The sequence below is a fragment of the Papilio polytes genome, unplaced genomic scaffold (assembly GCF_000836215.1).
Source record: "Papilio polytes unplaced genomic scaffold, Ppol_1.0 DF824269.1, whole genome shotgun sequence".
Taxonomy (NCBI): domain Eukaryota; kingdom Metazoa; phylum Arthropoda; class Insecta; order Lepidoptera; family Papilionidae; genus Papilio; species Papilio polytes.
The window spans coordinates 4,508,196-4,532,432 of NW_013524935.1; the positions used below are offsets into that span (position 1 = coordinate 4,508,196).

Consider the following 24,237-nt stretch of genomic DNA (forward strand, 5'->3'; position numbering starts at 1 on the left):
TTATGGTAACATTGTTTTTCAATTACCTTGAAAAGATTTTTATGCATATTTTAACTGAATTTTGAATTGTATGAAGGTTTTAATAATCTGTAAGCCATAGTTTAATAGCGAATCTCTTATTTTCACATTTGACAGATTCAAATTATAACCTCTAAATCAATTTGAAAAAATCGCACAAAAAATTGGAGCCACCTGCAAGCGCTACCTTTCGGATAAAAAAAAAATTAAAATCGGCCCACTAGTGGCGGAGTTATGGCGTAAAACACGTAAAAAAACATACAGACGAATTAAGTACCTCCTTCTTTTGGGAAGTCGGTCAAAAAGCGAAAATAATATAAGTATAATAAATCGCAAACCGTCCACGTTATGTTTAGTTCACAATTTCTTGATGTTAAATGATTCCTAGATAGTTTATAAATAGACAGAGTTCAGAATTAATCGATAACACATCACGAATCAGTCAATTTCATTCTTCAAAAATAAATTATATTCCAATCATGAAGAAAGTTGAAATAAGTTGATATATTACAACCGAAAACTAGTTACTGACAAGTGATGCTCGAGGGCATTTACTACTTAAATAATTGCTAACTTACGCTGTGTAGAATTTAGTTATAAATTATAGCTTATCATATTCGTTAATTAGAATCCAGACAGAAGTCTAACGACCGCTCTGTTCCGAAACCGTTAAGTATTATTGTTATTTAGAATGCGAACACCTTTGACTAAACTATCGCACAACTGTTGTCTCGCTTTGATTTCGCTTATATGAAGGTGTGCACACTACTCTGTTTTAGTTGTGCAACTAAACAGTTGAGGATGGGAAACAATCCACAATCGCACAACAAATGTGTCCGCCCGCTCTTAGTACGAATTACCCTAGACTTCCATAGATGTAACACATATATTAATACACTAGCTTTTGACCGCACCTCTGTCTAATCATCATCATCATCTCCCCTGCCTTATCCTACTCCCGTAGGGTCGGCGCACTGGGTTTTCGTCCTCCAAAGCATTCTATCATCCGTCATCTCAGTCATCACTCCCTTCTTGATCATGTCACCTTTCACGCAATCCATCCATCTCTTTCTAGGTCTACCTCTACCGATATACCCCTCCACATTCATAACTAACATCCTTCTTGTTACATGCGATTCATCCCTTCTCATAGCATGCCCATACAACTCTAACCTTTTACTCCTTATTTTCTCAACCACTGGGGCTACTCTCAAACTTCCTCTAACATACTCATTTCGTATCTTATCCAAACGTGTTACCCCACACATCCATCTTAACATTCGCATTTCCGCTACATGTATTCTCCTTTCATCCGTCCCTTTTACTGCCCAACATTCAGATCCACCTCTGTCTAATTTAAAAAAAAATCCAAAGTAACAAACCTAAGTGTTCTTCCAAACTATCCTCTACATCTATAGCAAATTAAATCGAGATTACTTCAGCAGTTTAGGCTACAAACTCTAACAAACATCCATACATCTAAACTTTCGTATTTAATATATTAATAAGATATTTTGGGTGCCAACATGTTTTTAAGTATCTCGATAGTGTAAACCCGTAGATAGTAGAGCAAATAAGAAAAACTTTTAGTGTTGCCATATGTAGGTTATCGAAGTATTTTTGACAAATATCTTCAAAATCCTTGGAGAAAGTTTACCCACAGAATAAAATTATTAAATAACGGAGTAAAACAACAAAATAACTTCTCACGCTTTACAGCCTTATAGTGGATAATAAAATTGCATTTATTTTAATGTCATAATTACAAAAAATATTTCCGGTTGCATAATTATGCAATACTAAGGGCTTCAATACATACTCCTGTTGCTTGCAACATCGTCGGCGTGAAATTATATTATACATTACTCAGTGATAACGTAACTTTACAATGGTGAAAGAATTTTTGAAATCCAGTAGTTCAGTAGCCCAGTAGTTTTTGAATTATTTCAATACATACATAAATACAAATCTTTCTTCTTCATATTAGTACTAGCTTTCGCCCTCGACTCTGGCCGTGTGATATAAAGAAAACTAAGTAGCCTATGTGTTCTTCCAGACTATCCTCTACATCTATGCCAATTTTCATCGAAATCCGTTAAGCCTTTTAGGCTACAAACTCTAACAAACATCCATCCATCTAAACTTTCACATTTATAATATTAGTAAGATTGATTACTAAGGTTTGATATATTATAAATTAAATGGATCACCAATCTTTCTGTCTTGTAGCCTAGTGGGTAAACGCACCAGGTTTCGTCCTCCATATTAATCCAGATTAAATAACTAGACTTTATTATATCAAATTCTTCCATCATAGTTAATGTTTATCTTTAGTCATGAATGAGAGAAAAAGGAAAATAATTGTACAAGAAATGGAATGATTTCTATTGACAAATATTTTCATGAATATTTAATATAGTGTACAAATTATTTTGTCATTATGTAAAACTGGAGAATTATGTCCCAATATATCAATAACTTATATAAGCTTTTCTTAATTCTATTAAAAATATTGGCAGTTACTTCAACAGATTATAAATTATGTTAAATGCAAACTGATGTAATATTTATTAGTATACGAATTTCAACAAGTGTTAACATGGTATGGACATGTTACGCGACGAGACGATGGGGACATAAACCAGAAAAATGTTAAGATTGAATGTGGATGGCTACAAAGGAAGAGGAACACCGAAAAAAGTATGGATGGATTGAGTGAAAGAGGATATGCTTAAGAAGGGAGTGGATTCAGATATGACGGCTGATAGAGATGTAAGAGCAGCACATACTGTGACGACCCTCCGTAAGGGATAAGGGCAAGTGGATGATGATACGAATTTCAACAAATATAACATACATATTTACAGCAGAGATTCAGATTTAAAAACATTCACGTCCATGACCCAGAATGGTAGACAGTGATAGTTAATCCTACTAATATTATAAATGCAAAAGTTTAGGTGGATGGATGTGTGTTTGTTAGATTTTGTAACCTAAACTGCTGAACGGATCTCGATGAAATTTGGGATAGATGTAGAGAATAGTCTGGAAGAACACATAGGCTACTTAATTTTCTTTTTTTAATTCCACGCAGAGTCACGGGCGAAAGCTAATGTAATAATTGAGACCATATCTATATTACATTCAGAGAAAGACAGTAGAGTAGTCTCTTGCTACAAAATGACCAGTTTCATACGCACGTAAAGGTTTGTCTTGACAAGTCTCGATGAACACTTCACCTACATTCTCTAACACCATCTTCAAACACTTATCAGTCATCAAATCGACAGGCGTCGGTTTGTCTTATACCAAATGTCAATAGTACGGTCGCCTAACGGAGTATTAGTGGCCGGGGGGCAAATTAAAATAATTTTTACAAGTCCATAGTCAACCGGTATCAGTTTTAACCAAAGAAAGCTTTTGTATGTGGGTCACAACCTGCCGTACAGAAACCGGTTCTCGATGTTTATTAGTGTTAATACAAAAAGATACGATATTATCAAGCAAAGTGGCGGATACAAAATTCCATATATATGTACAGTCGGGGAGTCTGGCGGTGATCTTGACGAGATTTTAAAAGTTTTGTAAGCATTAAAACGCGGAACAATAACCAATACGCAGCTTTTAAATGAGCGAGAAAAGTTCTGAAAGCTAGATGTACCTTTGTCTGATTGTGTTTTTTTTTTGTTATCCCGCCGTTTTTACAACTGCTACCTAATTGGTTATTTTTTAGATGTAGTTTTCTTGTTGCGAGGCACAAGTCAATCTGTAAGTGTTGCCACGGTTGCCACTACTAAACAGTGGGATTCGCTGACGAAATTCGACTTTCAGTGATAATCTTTTTAACGTCAGAATCACCTTGAAATTACTTTTGTTTATTGCCAATGGTGTATAAAACACTATACTATCAGTAGTACAACACCCTAATCTTACTAATATTATAAGTGGGAAAGTTTAGATGGATGGATGTTGGTTAGAGTTTGTAGCCTAAACTGCTGAACGGATCTCGATGATTTGGCACAGACGTAGAGGATAGCCTGGAAGAATATAGGCTACTCACTTTTGGTTTTTTAATTCCACGCAAACGGAGTCGTGGGCGAAATCTAATAGGATATAAATAAAACAACAAATATAAACATAGTTATAATTATTTTGACACGGTCAACTTACAAATTTTGTTGTTAGGTACCAATGTTTGTCGCTTAAATTTTAATTGTTATAATATATAACATAAAAAACTATCACTAGTAATATACGTAATTCAATGTTGTGATGATAGTCCCTTAGCCCAAAACACGATTATAAAGCTGGTCGTTTAAACACAAATTTATGATAAAAGGGGACATTTTTTAATATTAAAATGTTGCCAGCTTACCTTAATACCTAGTACTCAGCAGAACTGTGACTAGATTTAACGAATAAAACATAAATAATTTACAATTAAGGAATGACATGAATCTTAAATAATACGAGTATAGTATAAACAAGATTTAAATTTAAAAAAAACTTCGAAATATACGACGACCAAGCGTCACAGAGGCACGTTAAAATATTATACATATTTCACACGAAGAACCACAGAGCAATACAGTGCAGTAACACTCTTCGAACTCTGCGTTTGCGTAAATCAGAATTAAGTATCGACTGCTCTGTCAACTTTTCTGTCCTCGTGTGAAAAATTACAGTGGAAATCGACACTTCAGTTTACATAAAACTTTCTATCAGGTAGGATCTAGGAACTATTACTTCAAAACTAAACATCCGAGGACTTGAAGTTGACAATTGACATTAAAGTAACAGCAGAGATATGAAAAGGAGCCATGAATCACTCAGTACTATCAGGGAATGTCGCAGTGGTCCAGTGTCAGATAATTTGCTTTGTTCCGTGCAAAAAGACAAAGTCCGCCTCTTCCTACAAAAAACACAGTCAGACACAATTTAATGCCATGACATCTTATTGGGTAACATCTTGTATTAACGAATCTTAAACGAATTCAAAGTGACACACCGCTAGATTCCCCGATTGTACATACATGAGACTTCATACGTCACATATAGCGAATTTTTGCGTACTATGACGTCACCAGTGTTAAATCTCACATCGGAATGTAACTCCTATTCTTATAGTTACAAAGGTGTTTTTCATATATCATTCCTAAATCTACATCTGGACTGCTTTATTTTATGAAACAAACTATCGTATAAGCTATAACATTTCGAAATCTACAATAATCGTTACTTCAGTCCACTATTACAAATTTGTGACTTTAACTGAAATAATTAATTAAACAAAATAAATAATAATAATAGTGTAAGTTTATTTGGTAAATTAAATACTTTATTAATTCTTTATTACATAATTTAGGCCATTATTAATAATGTGGTTTATATAAAATTAATTTTTTAGAAGTGTTTGGAATAAGAAAATTTGCTTTTGCGTGCGTATATCTTGACTTTAAATGGCACATATAGCTAAATATTTTAACAGATAAGATTACATATTACTTATTCCTTTACCAATCAAGTTTTAAATCAAACATAACTTAATTACTGTAACACTTAAAAAATACTTACACACAGCCCTTACACTCGACTTAACAAGGTCCGTGTAAAACATCGACTATTAAAAAACAATAAAAAAAATCTATTGTAAATGTACTTGAACAACACATCACATCCAATCCAAAAGAAATTGTGACAAAAACTTGATCAAACCCATCTCAATTTTTTTTTTACCAAAAGCCTCTATTTTGTATCTTGCATATTTATTAAAAATAAAAAAATATAACTTGCTAATTAAATATAAAATAAATTGAAAACCATACAATTATGTCATATAATATGAAAAACTGTATGCCATTAAGTTTCTTTAACAAAAAAAAAATTAATAATAATTTCGATCCTTATGAAAAAAAAAATAGAAAAAATCTTTTTTTTTTAATTCACAAAAATCAGATTTTTTTAAATTCTCATCAATATTCAAATAATTGTAATACTTGTTCTTTAATATTATTATAAACATTATTAACACATAATAAGTTATAATAAATAAAATTATCAAGAAAAATAAAATCTTGACAATGGGTCGATAACTTCTTTTTTCGTTTAAGTTTCTTTTTTAATTCACTCACAATCGAATATAGTAATGTTTCAACGTCGTAATAATTTACGTAAACTGAAATATGACAAAGTCTATTATTAAAAAAAACTACATTACGAAGTAACAAATATTGGACATCGACATTTAGAAAGAGACACACTACGACTTTGTAGAGCGTTGTCTCTTTCACACGTTGCGAGCGTAAGAGAACACAAGGCCGAAGTATTATTGTCTCTTTCTAATAATGAATGTGCAATATTACATAACACTGTTCACTAAGACATTCCCATTCAATAGATATGCTACAATACCAAAGATTTTTAAAATTATATAGAGGAGACATAGTGAAAAATTTCACCGGTACTTTCTCTGAAAGGTACTATATCAGTATACTATATGATTTGTATTGTGTGTATTGAAATGACTCCTAAACTACTGGGTCAATTAAAAAAAATATTACACTATTAAAAAGCTACGTTATCAGTGAGTAACATAGGATATCTTTATTTTACACGCGGACGAAGTCGCAAGCAATAGCTAGTATTAAATAAAGTTTTACAAAACAATATTGACTTTTTAATTTTATTTAATGACACTTATTGGCAACTAATTTAAATGCAATTGACATATGATTATGTGAAAAAAGTGAAGTGTCAACTATGCCTCCTCTATATATATTTTGAATCTTTACACAATACCCATCTCATGTACTTAATACCTGAGTATTATGATCATAATGCCTTAACCACAAACCGAACATTAATTTCAACACATGCATCATACAAGTATACATTTCACCCTCGTTAATATTATCCCAAAAAGTCAATTTCTTACCAAATTCTATCAATGAAACAATCTTCATAAAAAGCTTATTCAGTTTCCTATTTATAAATGATTTACTATAGTCTTCATTGTCCTCTCTACAAATTCTACAATCACAACTGTCCTCTACATCAGAAGTGTTCAAGAAAACTTCATTTTCGTCTATTACATTTACATTATCGTCTTTTACTAGCGAGTCCGTATCTGTTACAACTATAGTTGGAATTGAGAAGTTAACATCTGAATTTCGAATATTAAAAGTGCCCGCTCTATAAATATCTTTATATCTATCTTTAAAACGAATGAAAGGTACAGGTTTTAAGTTAGCTACATTCTCTACCGACTCAGAACGAACATCGTCGATACTTTTGTCTAGTTCCGAACTTTTGAATTGAATGTGGGATGTGCATCTCTTCATTAATACTCTCTTTCGTAAGGTTTTGCTCTTTTGAGCCTCCTCGTACCACACATTATGTACGGTTCCAATTCTTCTCTGACGTAGATTAATCGATCCATTTCTATCAGACTTAGAGGTCCTCGACTCGTACGACACACTCCTAACTAACGGTCCTCTCATTTCCAACATATCAACTCCATCAATAAACTTCTCCGTTTCCTTAACTTCGTCAAAAAAGCTCTTAAATGAAAAGGTCTTTTGTAATTTCTTCACTTGCGGAGATATCCCACCCTTATCCATCTCCACACCCTTGTAACTCTTCAACACGTGCAACGCCAAATTCCTTCCTTCATTCCCCATCGCCAAAGATGCTCGCCTGCTTATCATTTTGTACTGAGAAGCTGGTACATCTTCGAAACTCCTGTACTGTTCGAGGATACGGTCGCTGTCGTTCGAATTCAACGACCAATCTGATTCACTCGACCAGTCCGAGCCTAGAGTGTTCAAGTAGTTGAAGATTTCTATTCCACCATCCAACGAGATGGATCTCTGAAGCGGTATATCATGATTGAATCTGTAATCTAATTCCTCGTCGTATTTCCCAAGCCAGTTGTCCAGTTCGGTGTTATTGAGGTTGAGGCTGAGTTCGAGGCGTAGATTGAGCTCGGGGCGGTGTAGCTCTGAGAGGCGGCGGGGGCGGGGGCGGGGGCAGTGCGGGTGCGCGCGGGGGAGGGAGTGCCTACGCAGTGGCGGCGGGGGCGGGGGCGGGGCCGGCGCCGGGGGCCGGGGCCGCCTTGCCGCGCGCGGACAGCGGCCGGGGGAATGCCCCCACGGAGAGATCAGACTCAGCAAAGAGCTTGCGAAAACTGACGGAAGGTATAGATATTAATTAACTAGCAATGAAAAATATAAAAAAATGGATCTACCATCGAGCGTGGAATTGAAAATTAGAGTTATGAATTGATTGTTTAATTCCAAACTATAACATCTTACGCTGTATTTGTTATGCAAGATACATTTATTCAGACACGCTCGTTGGTGGAAACATATGAGATTATTTTAAAATTAACAACAATGTTGAAGAAAAGGAAGATGACAAAAGGTTAAGCAGCAAAAAAAAACTTAATAAACTAGAAAATGTTGCCAGTGTTCAAATTTATCTTTTTAAAAAGTGAATAAGAATAGTAATCTCTTGCGTTGGATGTCACGAACATTTATTGATTTTCATTTGAGACTGGCAACAAAAAAATTAAGCCCAGTTCGCAAAAAAAAAATAAACAAAATACCTTAAACTACGTCGCAATCAGTACCAAGGACCGAAAGAGATCCGTGCCGGCGGCGAGCGACGGCCGGAGTCGCGTGACGTCATCGCCAACCAGAACCTGGCCGCACACACGCAACCACAACACTTGAGGGGAGGGTTCAACATAAAATGGCCACACGTGGACAAAATTATTAAAAAGGGAAAAACAAAATAGTGCATTGGAGAATAACAAAAAGTGAAGACTGAACATTAAAGAAAAGATAATAGAAAAAAGGGAAGACTTTTTCTTTTTCAAATTTTGAAGATTTAAAAAAATTATTAAAAAATGTGTAACGCATTTTTTGTGACAACTGTACATTATCACAGAATTGTGCTAAAATATATAACACAAACATATAATAAATAAAAAGTAATATTTATTTATTACAAAAAAAATCGACAAAAACAACAATAAAGGACAAGGATTAGGGAAAAGTGAAGCGAGGTAAGCATTGGTCGCTAGTGTTTTTAAAAAATCATGCAAATCCGTGCTTCGTGTATATTACGATGATCTCTTTCGGCCCTGGTCGCATTTTTCGCTCTTTAACATTTAAAGCCACCTAGAAATATAGGTAAAAAATTTTGAAAAGAAAAAACTAAAAATTTTTAAACCAAACAAATGCTTCGATATTCAAAAAACCTTAATTTTATTCATGCAAAACTATATCACCAGTACATAAATAAAATTATGTAAAAATGTACCAGAACCAAACAAAAAGCGTGGGTGAATGTGAGAAGAAATTACATAGGAAATACTTACATTGGAATTTACTACATAATATATATACGAATACTAATAATTAATATATCTTATTAATTTTATCCCAAAGGCCATAAAAAAAACAAGCAGTCATCAAAAAAAAAAATTAACATTACAAAAAAAAATCCCAAAAAAATTTACTATAAGGGTTCAAATTCTCTACGGGAACAATATGACGACATAACCAAAACATTTTTTAAAATACCCCAACATACCAAAATCACTAGATATAAAATGTAGGTAACAAGCAAAAGCAAACATGCTATACCCGACCAAGCTAACTAGACCTTTCATCTCTACTTACAACTTCCTGATTCCACTGTTGCGTTTCCACGGCGCGTCGTCCGGCTCCGCGGGGAGGGGGCCCTGCACCGGGGCCTCCTCCTCCTCATTCACTGTCGTACTCACTGATGATGAAGTGTCCGAACTTGTACTGGAAAACAAACTTAGATATCTTACTAATAAAAATACATAAGTTTAAATGTTTGTCAGTTTTTGAACACAAAGATTAGTAATCTAGGAAATAGTTAGTCCGTCCGGCATGGTAATTAGTCGCATAACAAATATGTTAGGTTCCCGAAGGATACATGTTTTTTCGTTTTTTTTAATACTGCGCGAACGAATTCGCGGGGAACAGTTAGTACTAATATAATAAAGTACACACCCTTCTTTGTTATGTAAGATATCAGCAAACACATTTGAATGTATCTTTTTATACAATAAGATTGGATTACATATTTATAAGCTATTAAGGGGTGAATAAATTGGAAAAAAGAGTCAAGCGAGAAACGAGCAAAAACTAAAAGATTGTTATGGTAACGGTAACTTTTAGCATATGGTAAAACCCATTGTTGTCTGTTGTACATAAGAATTTTCGACATTTGCAATTGAAAGTACAAATGTAACCAATCAAATTGATTTTTTATAATTCCACACGGTAGAAGCCGCAGTGGAACAGCTAGTATAAAATATGAGGGGGGGGGGGGATAAAGTGCGTTACGAAATACACCTCCTTTGTAAATAAGCATTAAGCGCTTGCTTTTTCTTACCTATCCGGCTGGGGTTCAACTTGCAGCGCTTGCAGCTGCTCTTCGAGCCGGTTCAGCTTCAGTTTGAGCTCATTCCGTTCGTGAAGGATGGCGCGGAGTTCGCGGACGCTGAACGTCGGCCGCGAAGACTGGTCGCCATCCTCCCCACCCTCGGGGAAACCCGCACCGCAAGACGTGCACTTATGCTGAAAATACAAACTTCATCTCATCCCTCCCAAGTCAGAAAGATTTATCCCAAAGAAAGTGATTCCCAAAGTAATCAAGATGGACACTAGGATTCATGAGAAGACGACTAATTCTACTTAGCACTCAAAAAATGTATTATTCCCAACCGTCACCCTACTCTGTCCGCACGTGAGAATAAAAAGTTTCATCCCTCCCACCTTTTAGTTTCACTATCACCAATAAGGTGACAGATGGAACCTTTAGGAAATAAAATAAGTTCCCACCGGCCCTCGTCGCAGAATGTGGGACGGATGGAACTTTTTATTATCATTTGTTCCCACGTGGGGACAGAGCGGGGTGACGGTTGGTCTTCACATTACGTTTCGAGACCTATAGTTTGAAAAGCTCTTATCAGTTTTATTTTGAAAACTAAAACGTTAGGAATAATTGAAAATCAATGTGGAAATATTACCGTTTTCTGTGCATCAGTTTGTTGCAGCACGGCGATATCCCTCTGCTGGGATTGAACTATGGCGGTCAGTTCGGTACGCTCCTCGCACACTAAGCGCATCTGGAAATAATCATATGTCTAATGAAAAAAACACATAAAACTGTGATATACGATAGTGCAGATGAACATAAAAGTGTATTTTTCTCATTATCAACTTGCCCTTACCCCTTACGGAGGGTCGGCACAGCATTTGCTGCTCTTCCATACATCTCTATCAGCCGTCATATCTGAATCCACTCCTTTCTTAAGCATATCCTCTTTCACACAATCCATCCACACTTTCTTCGGTCTTCCTCTTCCTTTGTAGCCATCCACATTCAATCTTAACACTTTCAGGTACTATTAGGTTATTTTTTTCCTTATACTATTACAAAGAATGTCATTTATTAAAGCAGTATTCAAACCTTTAACGTAAAAGGTACAAAAATAACATGAAAAGCGCGCAAACTATTATTGCGAGCTTCATACAAACAGCTGCATTCACACTCAAGCTCCGTAAAAAGTAGAATATGTCGAAGGCGTGAAAGAGGCGCGTTTTGTATTTCTGTTGAATCTACATTGCTATTCACAAAAGTAAAAAAACGTGCCTTCACTATTTATATATCTATACTAATATAATAAAGCGTAAACACACTACTTCGTGACGTAAGATGTCAGTAATAGCATTTTTGGATAACTCTTCCTTTAATGAAAAACCCTACAATTATGACACGCTTTAGGATATATATTTTCACGATATTAAACTTAGAGGGCAAATAAATTGGATAAAACCCTCATGTGGGAAAGGGATCATAAACTAGAAGCTGCCAACATTAAGGACGCAAGGTTATTATAGTAACGAGAATGTTGCCATTTGCAATTGAGAATTTGACAGATGTAAACAATAAAATAAAGTTTTTTATATTGATGCGGATGAAGCCGCACAAGAACAGCTAGTATTGGTATAAATTTGATATCAATTACCTAACACAAATAAACCACAATGGGCTATAAACAAACAAATTGGAGAGCAAGCATCAAGTTTATCGCATTAGTTAATCGAACAGCTACTAAAATTTATTGACCAATATTAAGTGAGGTTTGGTCGCAATCAACGTAATAGGATTTCGAGGTGCGTTTGAACGTGCTCTATGTTTCCTCTGCCAAAACACCCGAATTAAATAATATAGCGATTTCACCTCGTGCAAGGAAAAAGTAGGGGATGGAAATACATTATGATCATCATAAAAACTACGAGAGACACGTAGAATCATCAAAAATTTACTAAAATATCAAAACGTAAAAAGACAAATTATTGATGTCAGTAATCACACCATATTTTCAAATATACTTTTTTTAATAAAAGCCCCTACAGGTACATGCTTTAGGATATACATTATCACGCCATTTAACTAAGAAATAAGTAAATTGGAAACAAATGGCTGTGCGAGAAAAGGGACACAAAGTTAAATTTAATTTCAGTTATGTTGCCATAGTTACTTAAATTCTCAGGTCGTCAGGAAGGGCCTTCATTTTTATTTGAGCACTAGCTTTCGCCTGCAACTCCATCCGCGCGGGATTAAAAGAAACAAAAGTGAACAAAAGCAGCCTATGTGTTCTTCCAAAATATCCTCTACATCTGTACCAAATTTCATCGAAATCCGATAAGCTGTTGAGGCTACTCACTCTAACAAACATCCATCCATCCATCTAAACTTTCGCATTTATAATATTAGTAAGAAGTATGATTTGAATTTTGACATTTGAAATTGTAAGTTTAACGTAAACAACATGAACGGAAATAGCTAGTCACAATAAAAACTAACTCAAAAGAGTAGAAACAATTTTGTACGTCAGAATAGCTGCTATTTCAATAACCAAAACCCATCCCAAACAAGCGAAGAATTCGGGTGCAAGCTAAAACGTAGTTGTGATTCGTTTGTTCAAAATTGCTAAAGTTTAGCATGCCGGAGCGTTCTAGCATTTCGTGCCAACTTTTGGTCTCATATTTATACTGAAACCTTTGTAAAAATTCAATCATTAGACACATTGGTTAGTTGCCAAAAGAAATACAACGCCCAGTAACGATTTTAGTACATTTTCATATTACCATTAGTATTAGATGTATTCTGAAAACCGCAAACAATCGTTTTATTAACATTTCATTGAAGAAATATAAGAAAACTAGCTTTCGCCCGCGACTCCGTCCGCGTGGAACTAAAAATTACAAAAGTGAGTAGCCTATGTGTTCTTCCAGACTATCCTCTACATCTATACTAAATTTCATCGAGATCCGTTTAGCCGTTTAGGCTACAAACTCTAACAAACAAACATCCATCCATCCATCCATCCATCCATCTAAACTTTCGCATTTATAATATTAGTAAGAAGTAAGATTTCCCTCTGTTAAAGATATTCTTCATTGATGAGAAGGGCCCTTATTCCCTTGAAGTACGTGATTGAGGGCTTATGTTACAAGTAGTGTATCGAGTGACGACACAGGGTGTTCTTGTATTATTTAGGTTAGTGATTCTGTTCTTTACTTTATGAATCTTATATTATACTGTAATTGCGACAGTTATAAGGCTTTACAAGTACTTAGGTTGTTATAGTCATCATATTTAAACATATTACAACTTAGGGGGTAAATAAATAGGAAAAAATCGTCATGCGGGAAAGGGACAGAAACTACACGCCAATAGCATCAAATAAAGATTGCTATGGTAACTTTCCCTTTCCATCCTTTTCTTAATAGAAAGAGATGGGAAGTATAAGTGGATTTGATGGTGAAGGAGACTCCTAGGAAGGGGAAATGTCCTCTTCATGTGCATCTCCTTCACCGTCGATTAAGGGTAGGCAACGCAACGCATTAAATAAATAAAAAAATAATCTGCAATTGCGGATGTCTATGGGCAGCGGTCGCTTTGCCATTTTTGTGGTTTAAGGTAGCCGCTTGCTCGTTTGCTATTTCGTAATTTAAAAAAGGCAATTGTTGGTATTTGTACATTTGAATATTTGCACTTGAAAGTTTAACAAATGTAAACAATAACATAAAGTTTATATAATTTTATGCGGATGAAGCCGCACGGGAACAGCTTGTTATAATAGTGCGGCGTAGTCCAGACACTTGCACTCGCGGGGGAAACATTTTAAATTCATGAAAGTTGGACCGGCACTGCATTTACGTGATTCAATTATGAAAAAATCTTCTAAAGTATGTAAATAAATGAATACAAATCGATAGTGAAGGTGAATTTTAAATAACACGATCTTCATACTATGAATACGATAATCGTATCAATTTCTACTACAAATAAGAAAATATCGTTATCTCTGTTTTTTCAAAGGAGATGAGAATGACAAAGTATTTTGGTATGTGTGTTACTGCAGTGTAGTCACGGTAAGCATGCCTGACATTTCACTCAAGATATCAACAATATCCTTAGAGCGGGCGCACTTTTTGGACCATACAATCGCACAGATGTTGTGCGATTGTCGATTGTTTTGGCAATCAAATATCTAGTAGTGTGCACACCTCCATATAAGCTCACAGGAATCAAAGCGAAACCTAAACAGTTGTGCGACAGTTTAGTCAAAGATTTGCGCATGCTCTTTTCCATGCATAAATATTGCATCTATATTTTGTAATAGAAATACTAGAAGTCAATTTAAAGACTCCAAACTTCTAAGTTACATATCTATGACAATCCACCTCAGCCTTTCTGGGTGGTAAAAAATATCTCATATCTTTTCTGTTATATGCATTTTCTGTTATATATGTATCACCATTAAAAAGCTACATAATCGCTTAGTAACATAAGTTACATTTTTAAACTAGCTTTAGCCGTCGACTCCGTCCGGGTGGAATAAAAAAAAAACAAAATCGGGTAGCTTATGTGTTTTTCCTGACTGCCCTCTACGTCTGTAGCAAATTTCATCGAAATCTGTTCAGCCGTAGGGTACAAACTCTAACAAGCATCCATCCATCCATCCATCTAAACTTTCGTATTTATAATATTAGTATGATAGTATATAATTGTAAAGCAACATTACCTGATTTTGTAGCTGCTTATGCTTCCTTCGTAGATCCCGACTGACTTGCGCCAACTTGTCCACTTGATTCGTCAACTGTAAATTATCCAAAATCGCCATATCAATACGCGAACACCTTTACTGAATACTATTTAAACAATAAAACTGGATAGTAACTAAACATGTTAAATATTTTATACAAATATCAAATCATAACAAATATAATCTAAAAGATCATGTCCTTCAATACCTATGATAATGTTAACAGATATTTTATCCGACTTTTCGATAAGATAAGATAACCTTAATATTTAAGGCAATTCTTTGCAGGGAGCCAAAATATGTCTATCAAAAGGAGCCGACAAATTGACTTAACCATTCTGAAATTGCTCAATAAAAGATTAAATGACGAGGACGATTGTTATATAGCTTACGTAATTTATATACATTAATATACTAGCTTTCGCCCGCGACTCCCTTCGCGTGGTATTAAACAAAAGTAAGGCTGAAAACCAGCGCGGCCTTTAGTGACAAGCTGGAGGCCGCATCAGCTGAGCCATCTCCTTTTTGCAAAGATTTTTTTGTTTATTTCAGTAATATGTTTTGTAAGTTGTATTCTTTTTTACAATTATTTTTGCCAATAAATAGTGTTTTTATTTTAAGTTTGCATCCTTTCAGTCTATCCTCTACATCTATGCCAAATTTCAATGAGATCTATTCAGAAGTTAAGGCTACAAACTCTAACAAACATTCATCTATCCATCAACACTTTCGCATTTATAATATTAGTATGATGAACACTAGCTTTCGCCCGCGACTTACTTCGCGTGGAATTAAAGAAAACAAAGGCATGTAGCCTAATCGTTCTTCCAGACTATCCTCTACATCTATGCCAAATTTCATCGAGATCCGTTCAGCAGTTAACGCTACAGACTCTAACACCCATCCATCTAAACGTTTGCAATTACAATTTTAGTATGATTACTTTTGTCTCTGTTGTCTTTTAAAATAACGAGTGAGATAGCAACAGTCTCCTGATTTCACGATACTGTAGACAATACAAAATTAAACTTCAAAACGTAGCGAGTTGACTTCACTATTATCCTATACATTTCTCGCAACGCTACCAACATTACAAAACAGAATTATCAATAAAAACATTGTATTACAAATTGATACGATATCCAATTAGTTCGAGTACGATACTGTTATGAAAGCCGTATGCTATTGTACACGATACCTTCAATGGTTATATCACTTCAATCAATGAGCAATCTTAAGCTTTTAGAGCTTTGAGAGCTTTAATTACAAGCATATACAAGACTTTTATCACTACATAGTATAGAGTGAGAGCGTCGGTGGCTTAGGGGTTTGAACAGTTTACCTGTAATCTACAGGTCTTGGGTTCGAATCCCGACATGTACCAATGTGATTTCGATTTTTCTAAATTCATATGTACATAATTTACCCGTCGTTCTTACGTTGAAGGAAAGCATCGTGATGCCTGCACATATCAGCGATGAAATTCAAAGATATGTGTAAAGATAATTTATATTGTTGGATTCCAATAAATTATTTTCAATATACTCGTAGTTATGAAATGCTGATTCTTTTAGATGTTTCTAATTTGATGTGAAACACATTTTTGTGTCAGCATTGTATCCATGCGAAGTCAGGGCGAGTCGCTAGTCCTGTACATATTCTATTGTAATGAAAAACAAGTATCGCGCACTCAGTATTTTATTGTTAACTAAGGGTATTCTTGTGTGAAAATGAGTGAAACCAACAATTATCGTAATAATTCCATCAATTTTAACAAAGTTCTATTATAATTTTAAATTAAAAATGTATAAAACACCATGTTTTATTAAAATTCTTATCAAAGTAAAACGCTTATAAAAGCTTCTAAGAATACTGGATAAAGAAAATACAGACAAGGTCGTCCGCCCACGCTACATAAATGGCCTTAAGTCCGTCCATTAAGAAAAATAAAAACCGTCACAAACACTTCTTTTAAGAGACAATTTTCAATTTTCTCATGTCTATTTATAAACTTGACTTGTACAGTCAGATTTACAATGCTTCTGAAACCTTTATACGCCTTCGGTTTTAAAAATATGAATGCAGGAAACCATCTGAATGCTTCATACTACGAATTCATGCTTATGACAATGTGCAAGAATATATTTGAAACTTAAACCCTACACAAGTTTTATAAATATCTAAATATTTATGCAGCTGATTGTACACACACGAAGCCTTTTGTTGCTCGTGTTCAATGCGTTCTTAATGTTATTTTTATATTACTAGCTGTTGCCCGCGACTTCGTCTACGCAATCTTACTAATATTATAAATGCGAAAGTTTAGATGGATGGATGGATGGATGGATGTTTGTTAGCGTTTGTAGCCTTAACGGCTGAACGGATCTCCATGAAATTTGGCACAGGTTTAGGGCATAGTCTGGAATAACATGTAGGCTACTTTTTATCCCGGGAATAGTTACGGTTCTCTTGGGATTCATTAATTTAATTTTTTAATGTTTACTCGATCATTCTGCAACGGTTCAACATATCTTATTGAAATTTGGAACAGATATAAAACAAAGACTGGAGTACACGTGGGATAAGATTCATCCCCGAGAAATGTTCGGTTCCCGAGGGATACATAGCTTTTTGTTATTTACATAGTTCGTATGTTTTCTAATACCACGCAGACGAAGTCGCGGGCAACAGCTCGTAATAATATAAAAAGTAGCCTATAACATGCCCGTTTATGTCTGCTACCCTCCAGAGTCTGGTTGAAATCGGCCCAGCCATTTCGGAGATAACACGGAACAAACGCGGCTTGCGGACAGACAGACAAAAAAAAATTAAATGCGATTTTCGTTATCAGCAACGCAAATACAGACACACCAATTTTATTACATGTATAGAAGATATAGATAAATTTATCTTTAAAAAGATGCAATATATTCACTAATACTCGATAGATATTAAAACGGAACCAGGCTACAAAGTTGATAAAATTCGAGAATAATTTCCAAAAAATCTGAATTTAGTACAGCCTGAGATTAACTGAATACGTTATTTTTAATACTAATCAATACTGATACTGCTTACATCTGACCTAGATAACGGCTACGATGTACAGTCGCGGAATCCCGCGGCGTTCCACTTCAGGAACAATTGCCTTTATTGCAACGAGACAAACTCCGCCTCTAATGAAATACCTAATTAGATAGCAGTGCAAACGAAGGGACAATAATAAAAAGAAAGTAACCGAGTATCACTAACAGACTTTTATAGTAGAAGGTGGACAACGAGCGAGCGGCCACCTGAATTCGCCGAGAAAGCTAAGCGCCGCTGCCCATATACATTCGCAGATGTGTTGCCTACCCTTAATAAACGGTGAAGGAGACGCACATAAATAGGATAATTTCCCCTCCCTATGCATCTCCTCCACCGTCCAATCCACTTTCCCTTCCCATCCTTTCTGTATAAGAAAATGGTGCGAAAGGAAAGGGACTAAAATCAGGCCTCCGCCACCACACTCATCAGACGAAACTCGATATTGCTTCCACTTCACGCCTGTCTTCCGTACAGAGACATTTATAAGCTGTGTTGTATTTTTGTTCCGCGTCTAGTTTCAAAATGTTCAAACGATTATAGGTAATGTGAAACACCGCCAGTTTCCCCAATTGTACGTCACAATATTTGGATACAATATTTAGTGCTAACTTTGACTATCGTGGTTGTTGACTAAGAACTAGTTAATACCAACTTGGGATCGACCCTCGTGGAAACGTGTGACAAGGCGCATTTTTAGCATTATCGGACTAGGCGACTACGGCACCCCGTACGGCACGCTTTAGGCTATACGAAAAATGTGCCCTGGAGGATCACCGATTCATGATAGACTACAATTGCATTGGCATTTGGTTTGGCATGGAACAAGCGTACTCCTCTGTTGGCGTAAGAAATAAGCGCATACTGCGGTACACATGGAGTCTTAAGATAAGAACACACCTACTTCATACGTAGATTAGGGTTTAGAACACATTGAGGAGTGATATCAAACTAGTGGTAATAAAATTTCTAGCGGTAATAAATTCTACATCAATTGATTCAGTACGACTGTAAAGCGTTATATAACACTAGCTGTCGCCGGCGACTCCGTCCGCGTGGAATTAAAAAAACCAAAAGTGAGTAGTCTATGTGTTCTTCCAGGCTATCCTCTACTGTGTCAAAATTCATCGAGATCTGTTCAGCTGTTTAGGCTACAAACTCTAACAAACATCCATCCATCTATACTAAACTAAAATAATATTAGTAAGATTATGATTGGAAGCTATTTCGGTAATTAATTTTAAATTCTGTTTATTTATGTAAAAAGTATACAATCATGAATGGTAGAATATCGGATAACAGCGTCATAACAACTAAGCAATTAAATTCGAGTGATTCATACACAGGTGACTTTTATATGCATAACATAGGTGCAAAAGGTTTGGTTACCCACGTGACATTACAATGTGTAACAAATACATTGTTTACCAATATTGAACAGAAAGTGAAAATTAAAAATTACTTTATGTGAATACTAGCTGTTCCCGTACGGCTTCATCCGCATGAAATTATGATTTTTTTTTATTGTTTACATTTGTCAAAGTATCAATAACAAATGTCGAAATTACATGACATGACAAACCTTGGCAACCTTGCTTCCTTGATGTTGGCAGCAACTTATGGTCTCTTTCCCACATTAGGGTTTTTATGCAAAATATTCATCAACCTAAGTTTAATGGCGTCAAAATAAATAGTCTAAAGCGTGACGTAAATGTAGGTCTTTTTATTAAAAACAGAATTATTCAAAAATATGCTGTAATTGATGACATATTAGGCAACAAAAAAGTTTGTGTTTACGCTTTATTAAAATAGTATAGTAATAGTATAGATTTATTAAACTAGCTCTTAACAGTGACTGCGTCTGTGAGAAGTAAAACAAAATACTTCATGTCTTCTTCCAGAGTACGTTCTACATCTGTGTCAAAATTCAGTAAGATCCGTTAAGATGTTTTGGAGTTCCTTAGTAACAAACACTCAGGCATCTAAACATTCGCATTTATAATATTATTCAGAGGAATATCCTCTTCTGTCGACCACCTCTTAAACTACACCATCTACAGTTAGTAAAAAGTGTAGAAGACTACAATTGACCTACGGTAAGCTGGTCGTATTCTAAATCGATTTTATTAGCATTTACTACAAACGTGGTCCATAAATAAACAGATACAGTGTGTGATATGACACAATGCAGTTGGCTCGTTCACGCTATTACGAGAAGCCGAGTGGTGCTTAACTTAATTAGGAGCCACACGAGCCGCTTTCGGATTTCTCATGCGCATTAAATAGAATTTATTAACCATTCTTTACTTAAGTAAATGTTAAAGTATTAAAGTATTTACGAAAAAAGGCGTCACTTATTTCGATTTTATATAAGTGAGGGAATACACATGCCAATACACTTGCATGCAAGTAACAAGCATGTGTAAACGCTAACATGCAAGTAGCTAGCACGATATTTACTTTTGTAACAGACACGACTTGCCTAACTGGAATATACTATTTACTGACATGGCGAACTTCGAGGCCCCTAAAATCGGACCATCGGACTCACAATAAATCCAATCTCACAAAACGCAAAAACCTAAGCTAACGCTGGGCTATAACTTCATATTATAAATGCAAAAGTTTAGATGGATGGATGTTTGTTGAGTTTGTAGCCTAAACGGCTGAACGGATTTCGATGAAATTTGGGATAGACGTAGAGGATAGTCTGGAAGAACACATAGGCTACTAACTTTTATTTTTTTGAACTCCACGCGGACGGAGTCGCGGGCGAAACCTCAAAATTGGATTTAAAATTATTCAGCCTTTAATAATATTAGAAGAATACTATGTTATATACCTAATCAATAATATCTAAACATTATATAAAAAATAGATATAACAGCGTATAGATAAAGATAATCGTATTAGAAAATATTCATGATAACTAACCGTGTAATTTCACTACCGAAATTCTGTATGGATTTCCATCTCTGTTAATTTCAAAGAGAAGGAAAGGGATGACAATGTTCTTGTACAAACTCGACAGTGGAATTAAAAACTCTACGGGATAGATTTATGGAAGAGTATAATGTATTGACCTTTCGTAACAAGGGCATATTGAGACCAAGACAAAAAACAAATTCTAAAATTAAAAAAAAGAATTGGCATTCTTTTTTCCTAACCGTTGTATATCGAATCAAATGAATTTAATCCTCAACTAGTCGAGATAAGATTTAAAAGTCACAATACATTCTCCCTCACAATGGATGGATTAAAAATTCCTTTCTATAAATGATTATAACTTAACAGTAATGTTAATACTTTCACTAATGGTCACGGACCGGTTTAGAAGTGGCTAGATTTTTCTACACTCGATTTCGCATGATTACATAAAAGAATTTTGTTAAAAAATAAGAACTCATAAAAATTTACATTCGACCGTAATTAGATAATTCAACTTAACCGTCGGATTCCACTGTTATAAAACAAAAACATAATATATTCACCTTAAAGAATTAGATAATAAATTTGTAGATATTTTTAAACCCAACAATTATCATATTCATCTCAAAAGCCGTGAAAATAATATAAACATACAATAACCTTATAATTCTAAATTCCATTTCTATTGTTTTTTTTTTTAAACAAAGATATAAACTCACAACTTTTAATCATCTATACTGTAATAATAAAGCGTAAACACACACTTCTTTGTTGCCTAAGATGTCAGCAATTACAGCATGTTTTTGAATTATCATTTTTTTAATAAAAAGCCTTACGCTTACGTCACGTTTTAGGCTATATATTTTCACGCCATTAAACTTAGGGGGTAAATATTTTGGATAAAAACCCTAATGTGGGAAAGAGACCATAAGTTGTTGCCAACATCAAGAAGCAAGAAGCCAAGGTTTGTAATATCACCACATTTTGACATTTACTATTGATAATTTGACAAATGTAAACAATAAAATAAAGTTTTCATAATTTCAAGCGGATGAAGCCGCACTGAACAGCTAGTTAAGTAATAATAATGCAATAGCTTAGTACTTACACTATAAGCGTATAAGGTTAGGTACAGTCACGGAAATACACGGTATACTACTTCAAGAATAATTTTTAATTGCAACGAAACAAACTCCGCTTCTTCCTACAAATAACTAATTAATGGTTAGCAGTAAGTGCAAACGGATAAGCGATAAGTTTACAAAAACAAGTAAAACCGCTCACTTTAGCTTGCCGGTTTGAACAGCATACTTCTTTACCAATATTATAAAGGGGAAAGATTTGTATTTTTGTATATATATTGAAATAACTCAAAATCTACTGGGCCGATATAAAAAAATATTTCAACATTAAAAAGCCACGTTATCAGTAAGTAACATAGAATATCTTTTAATATCACGCGGACGAAGTCGCAAACAACAGCTATAGGTTATAAAAAAACTCCGTGTTAATACAATTCGCCTAATCTCGCAGAACCTCGTCCCCAGACGAACTAACAGGACATTATGGCTGTCATTAACTGGTCGTGTTTACACAAGCTTTATATTACCTTAACAAGAAATAACAATTTACTCCTCCCTTTAACTACAGAGTTAGGTACAGACCTATTAGCGACAGGCCCAGACTTCGCACGGGTCTGATGCTAGTTCGTAAATATATTCATTTACAAAATTACATTAGAATCTTTTAAATTTTTCAGCATTTATCTACTACATTTACTTGCTGTTGCCCGCGATTTTACTCGAGTGAAATTATAAAAACATAACCTATATTACTCACAGATAAATTATCTTTCTGACGATGAAAGATTTTTTAAATTCAGCCGAATAGTTTTTAGGTTATTTCAATATATACAAAAATACAAATATTTCCTCTTTCTAAACATTAATATAGATTGGTATAGATATAAACATTTTCATTAAATTGCTTTATTGAAAAAAATGCTTCAAAATCCGCTGCGTAGTTTTAAAAATCTACTCATACACAGGGACAGACAGACAGCTGAAACATTTTTTTTATACTATTTTATATAATAGAAGAGTGTAAGCAAGCTGCAGGAACACGGATTTTTATAGCGATTGCCATAAATACATTTTCGTATCAGCATTGTACCCGTGCGAAGCCGAAGCGGGTTACTAGTATCTGAAACTTTGTCATGAATGATGTGTCGTTCCGTATCCTTAGTATGCTCTTTTAAATATCTTTTACATATCCGCGTTGTTTTCTTATAATAGACCCAAGGTAATGTCACGCTGGAGTGCATAAAATCATGTCAGTTGTCAGTGCCAACGTGTTAATACTAATACTAACTATTATTATAAAGAGGAAAGATTTGTATCTTTGTATGCATTGAAATAACTAAAAAAAAACTGCTTTTACCATTAGAAATCTACGTTATCACTGAGTAACATCATACTAACATTATAAATGCGAAAGTTTAGATGGATGTTTGTTAGAGTTTGTAGCCTAAACTGCTGAACGGATCTAGATGTAATTCGGCATTAATTTTAAGCATAGTGCACTTACTTTTATTTCTTAATTCCACGCGGACGGAGTCTCGGGCTTAAGCTAGTCTTTCATAAAGTTTCTATGAAATTTGGTATAGATGTAAAGGATAATCTGGAAGAACACATAAGCTACTTACTTTTGTTTTTTCTTATTCTACGGGGACGGAGTCGTAGGAAAAAGTTAGTAGGCTATATTATTAAACTAGATTTCGCCCGCGACACCGTCCGCGTGGAATTAAAAAACAACAAAAATGAGTAGCCTATGTGTTCTTCCAGACTATCATCTACTACCAAATTATATCGAAATCAGTTCAGCTTACAAACTCTAACAAACATCCATCCATCCATCTAAACTTTCGCATTTATAATATTAGTATGAAGTATGATTATAAAAAGTTTATTTATTTCTGGATTTTTAGTGAATCTAAACATTGCAGTATGATAATCACTAGCTTTCAAACAAAGAATGAGTTATCTAAA

The 24,237-nt window shown here is 34.7% G+C and overlaps 1 protein-coding gene across 3 annotated transcripts in view; it reads right to left on the bottom strand.

The window, feature by feature from the left end:
- Positions 1-6,047: 6,047 nt before the first annotated feature.
- Positions 6,048-24,237, bottom strand: part of LOC106108884 (RILP-like protein homolog) — a 39,063-nt gene continuing 20,873 nt past the window's right edge. Inside the window, exons 4-9 of one of the 3 annotated variants that reach the window (XM_013290210.1) lie at positions 15,158-15,232; positions 11,087-11,185; positions 10,450-10,634; positions 9,705-9,833; positions 8,624-8,719; positions 8,117-8,203 (exon numbers count right to left, since the gene is read on the bottom strand). In XM_013290210.1, coding sequence (XP_013145664.1) covers positions 8,641-8,719; positions 9,705-9,833; positions 10,450-10,634; positions 11,087-11,185; positions 15,158-15,232 — 567 coding nt within the window. In that variant the 3' untranslated portion in view covers positions 8,117-8,203; positions 8,624-8,640. Of the gene's footprint in view, positions 6,194-6,800; positions 8,204-8,623; positions 8,720-9,704; positions 9,834-10,449; positions 10,635-11,086; positions 11,186-15,157; positions 15,233-24,237 lie in introns of those variants that run through there. The other 2 variants (XM_013290218.1, XM_013290200.1) reach the window with 2 other exon arrangements.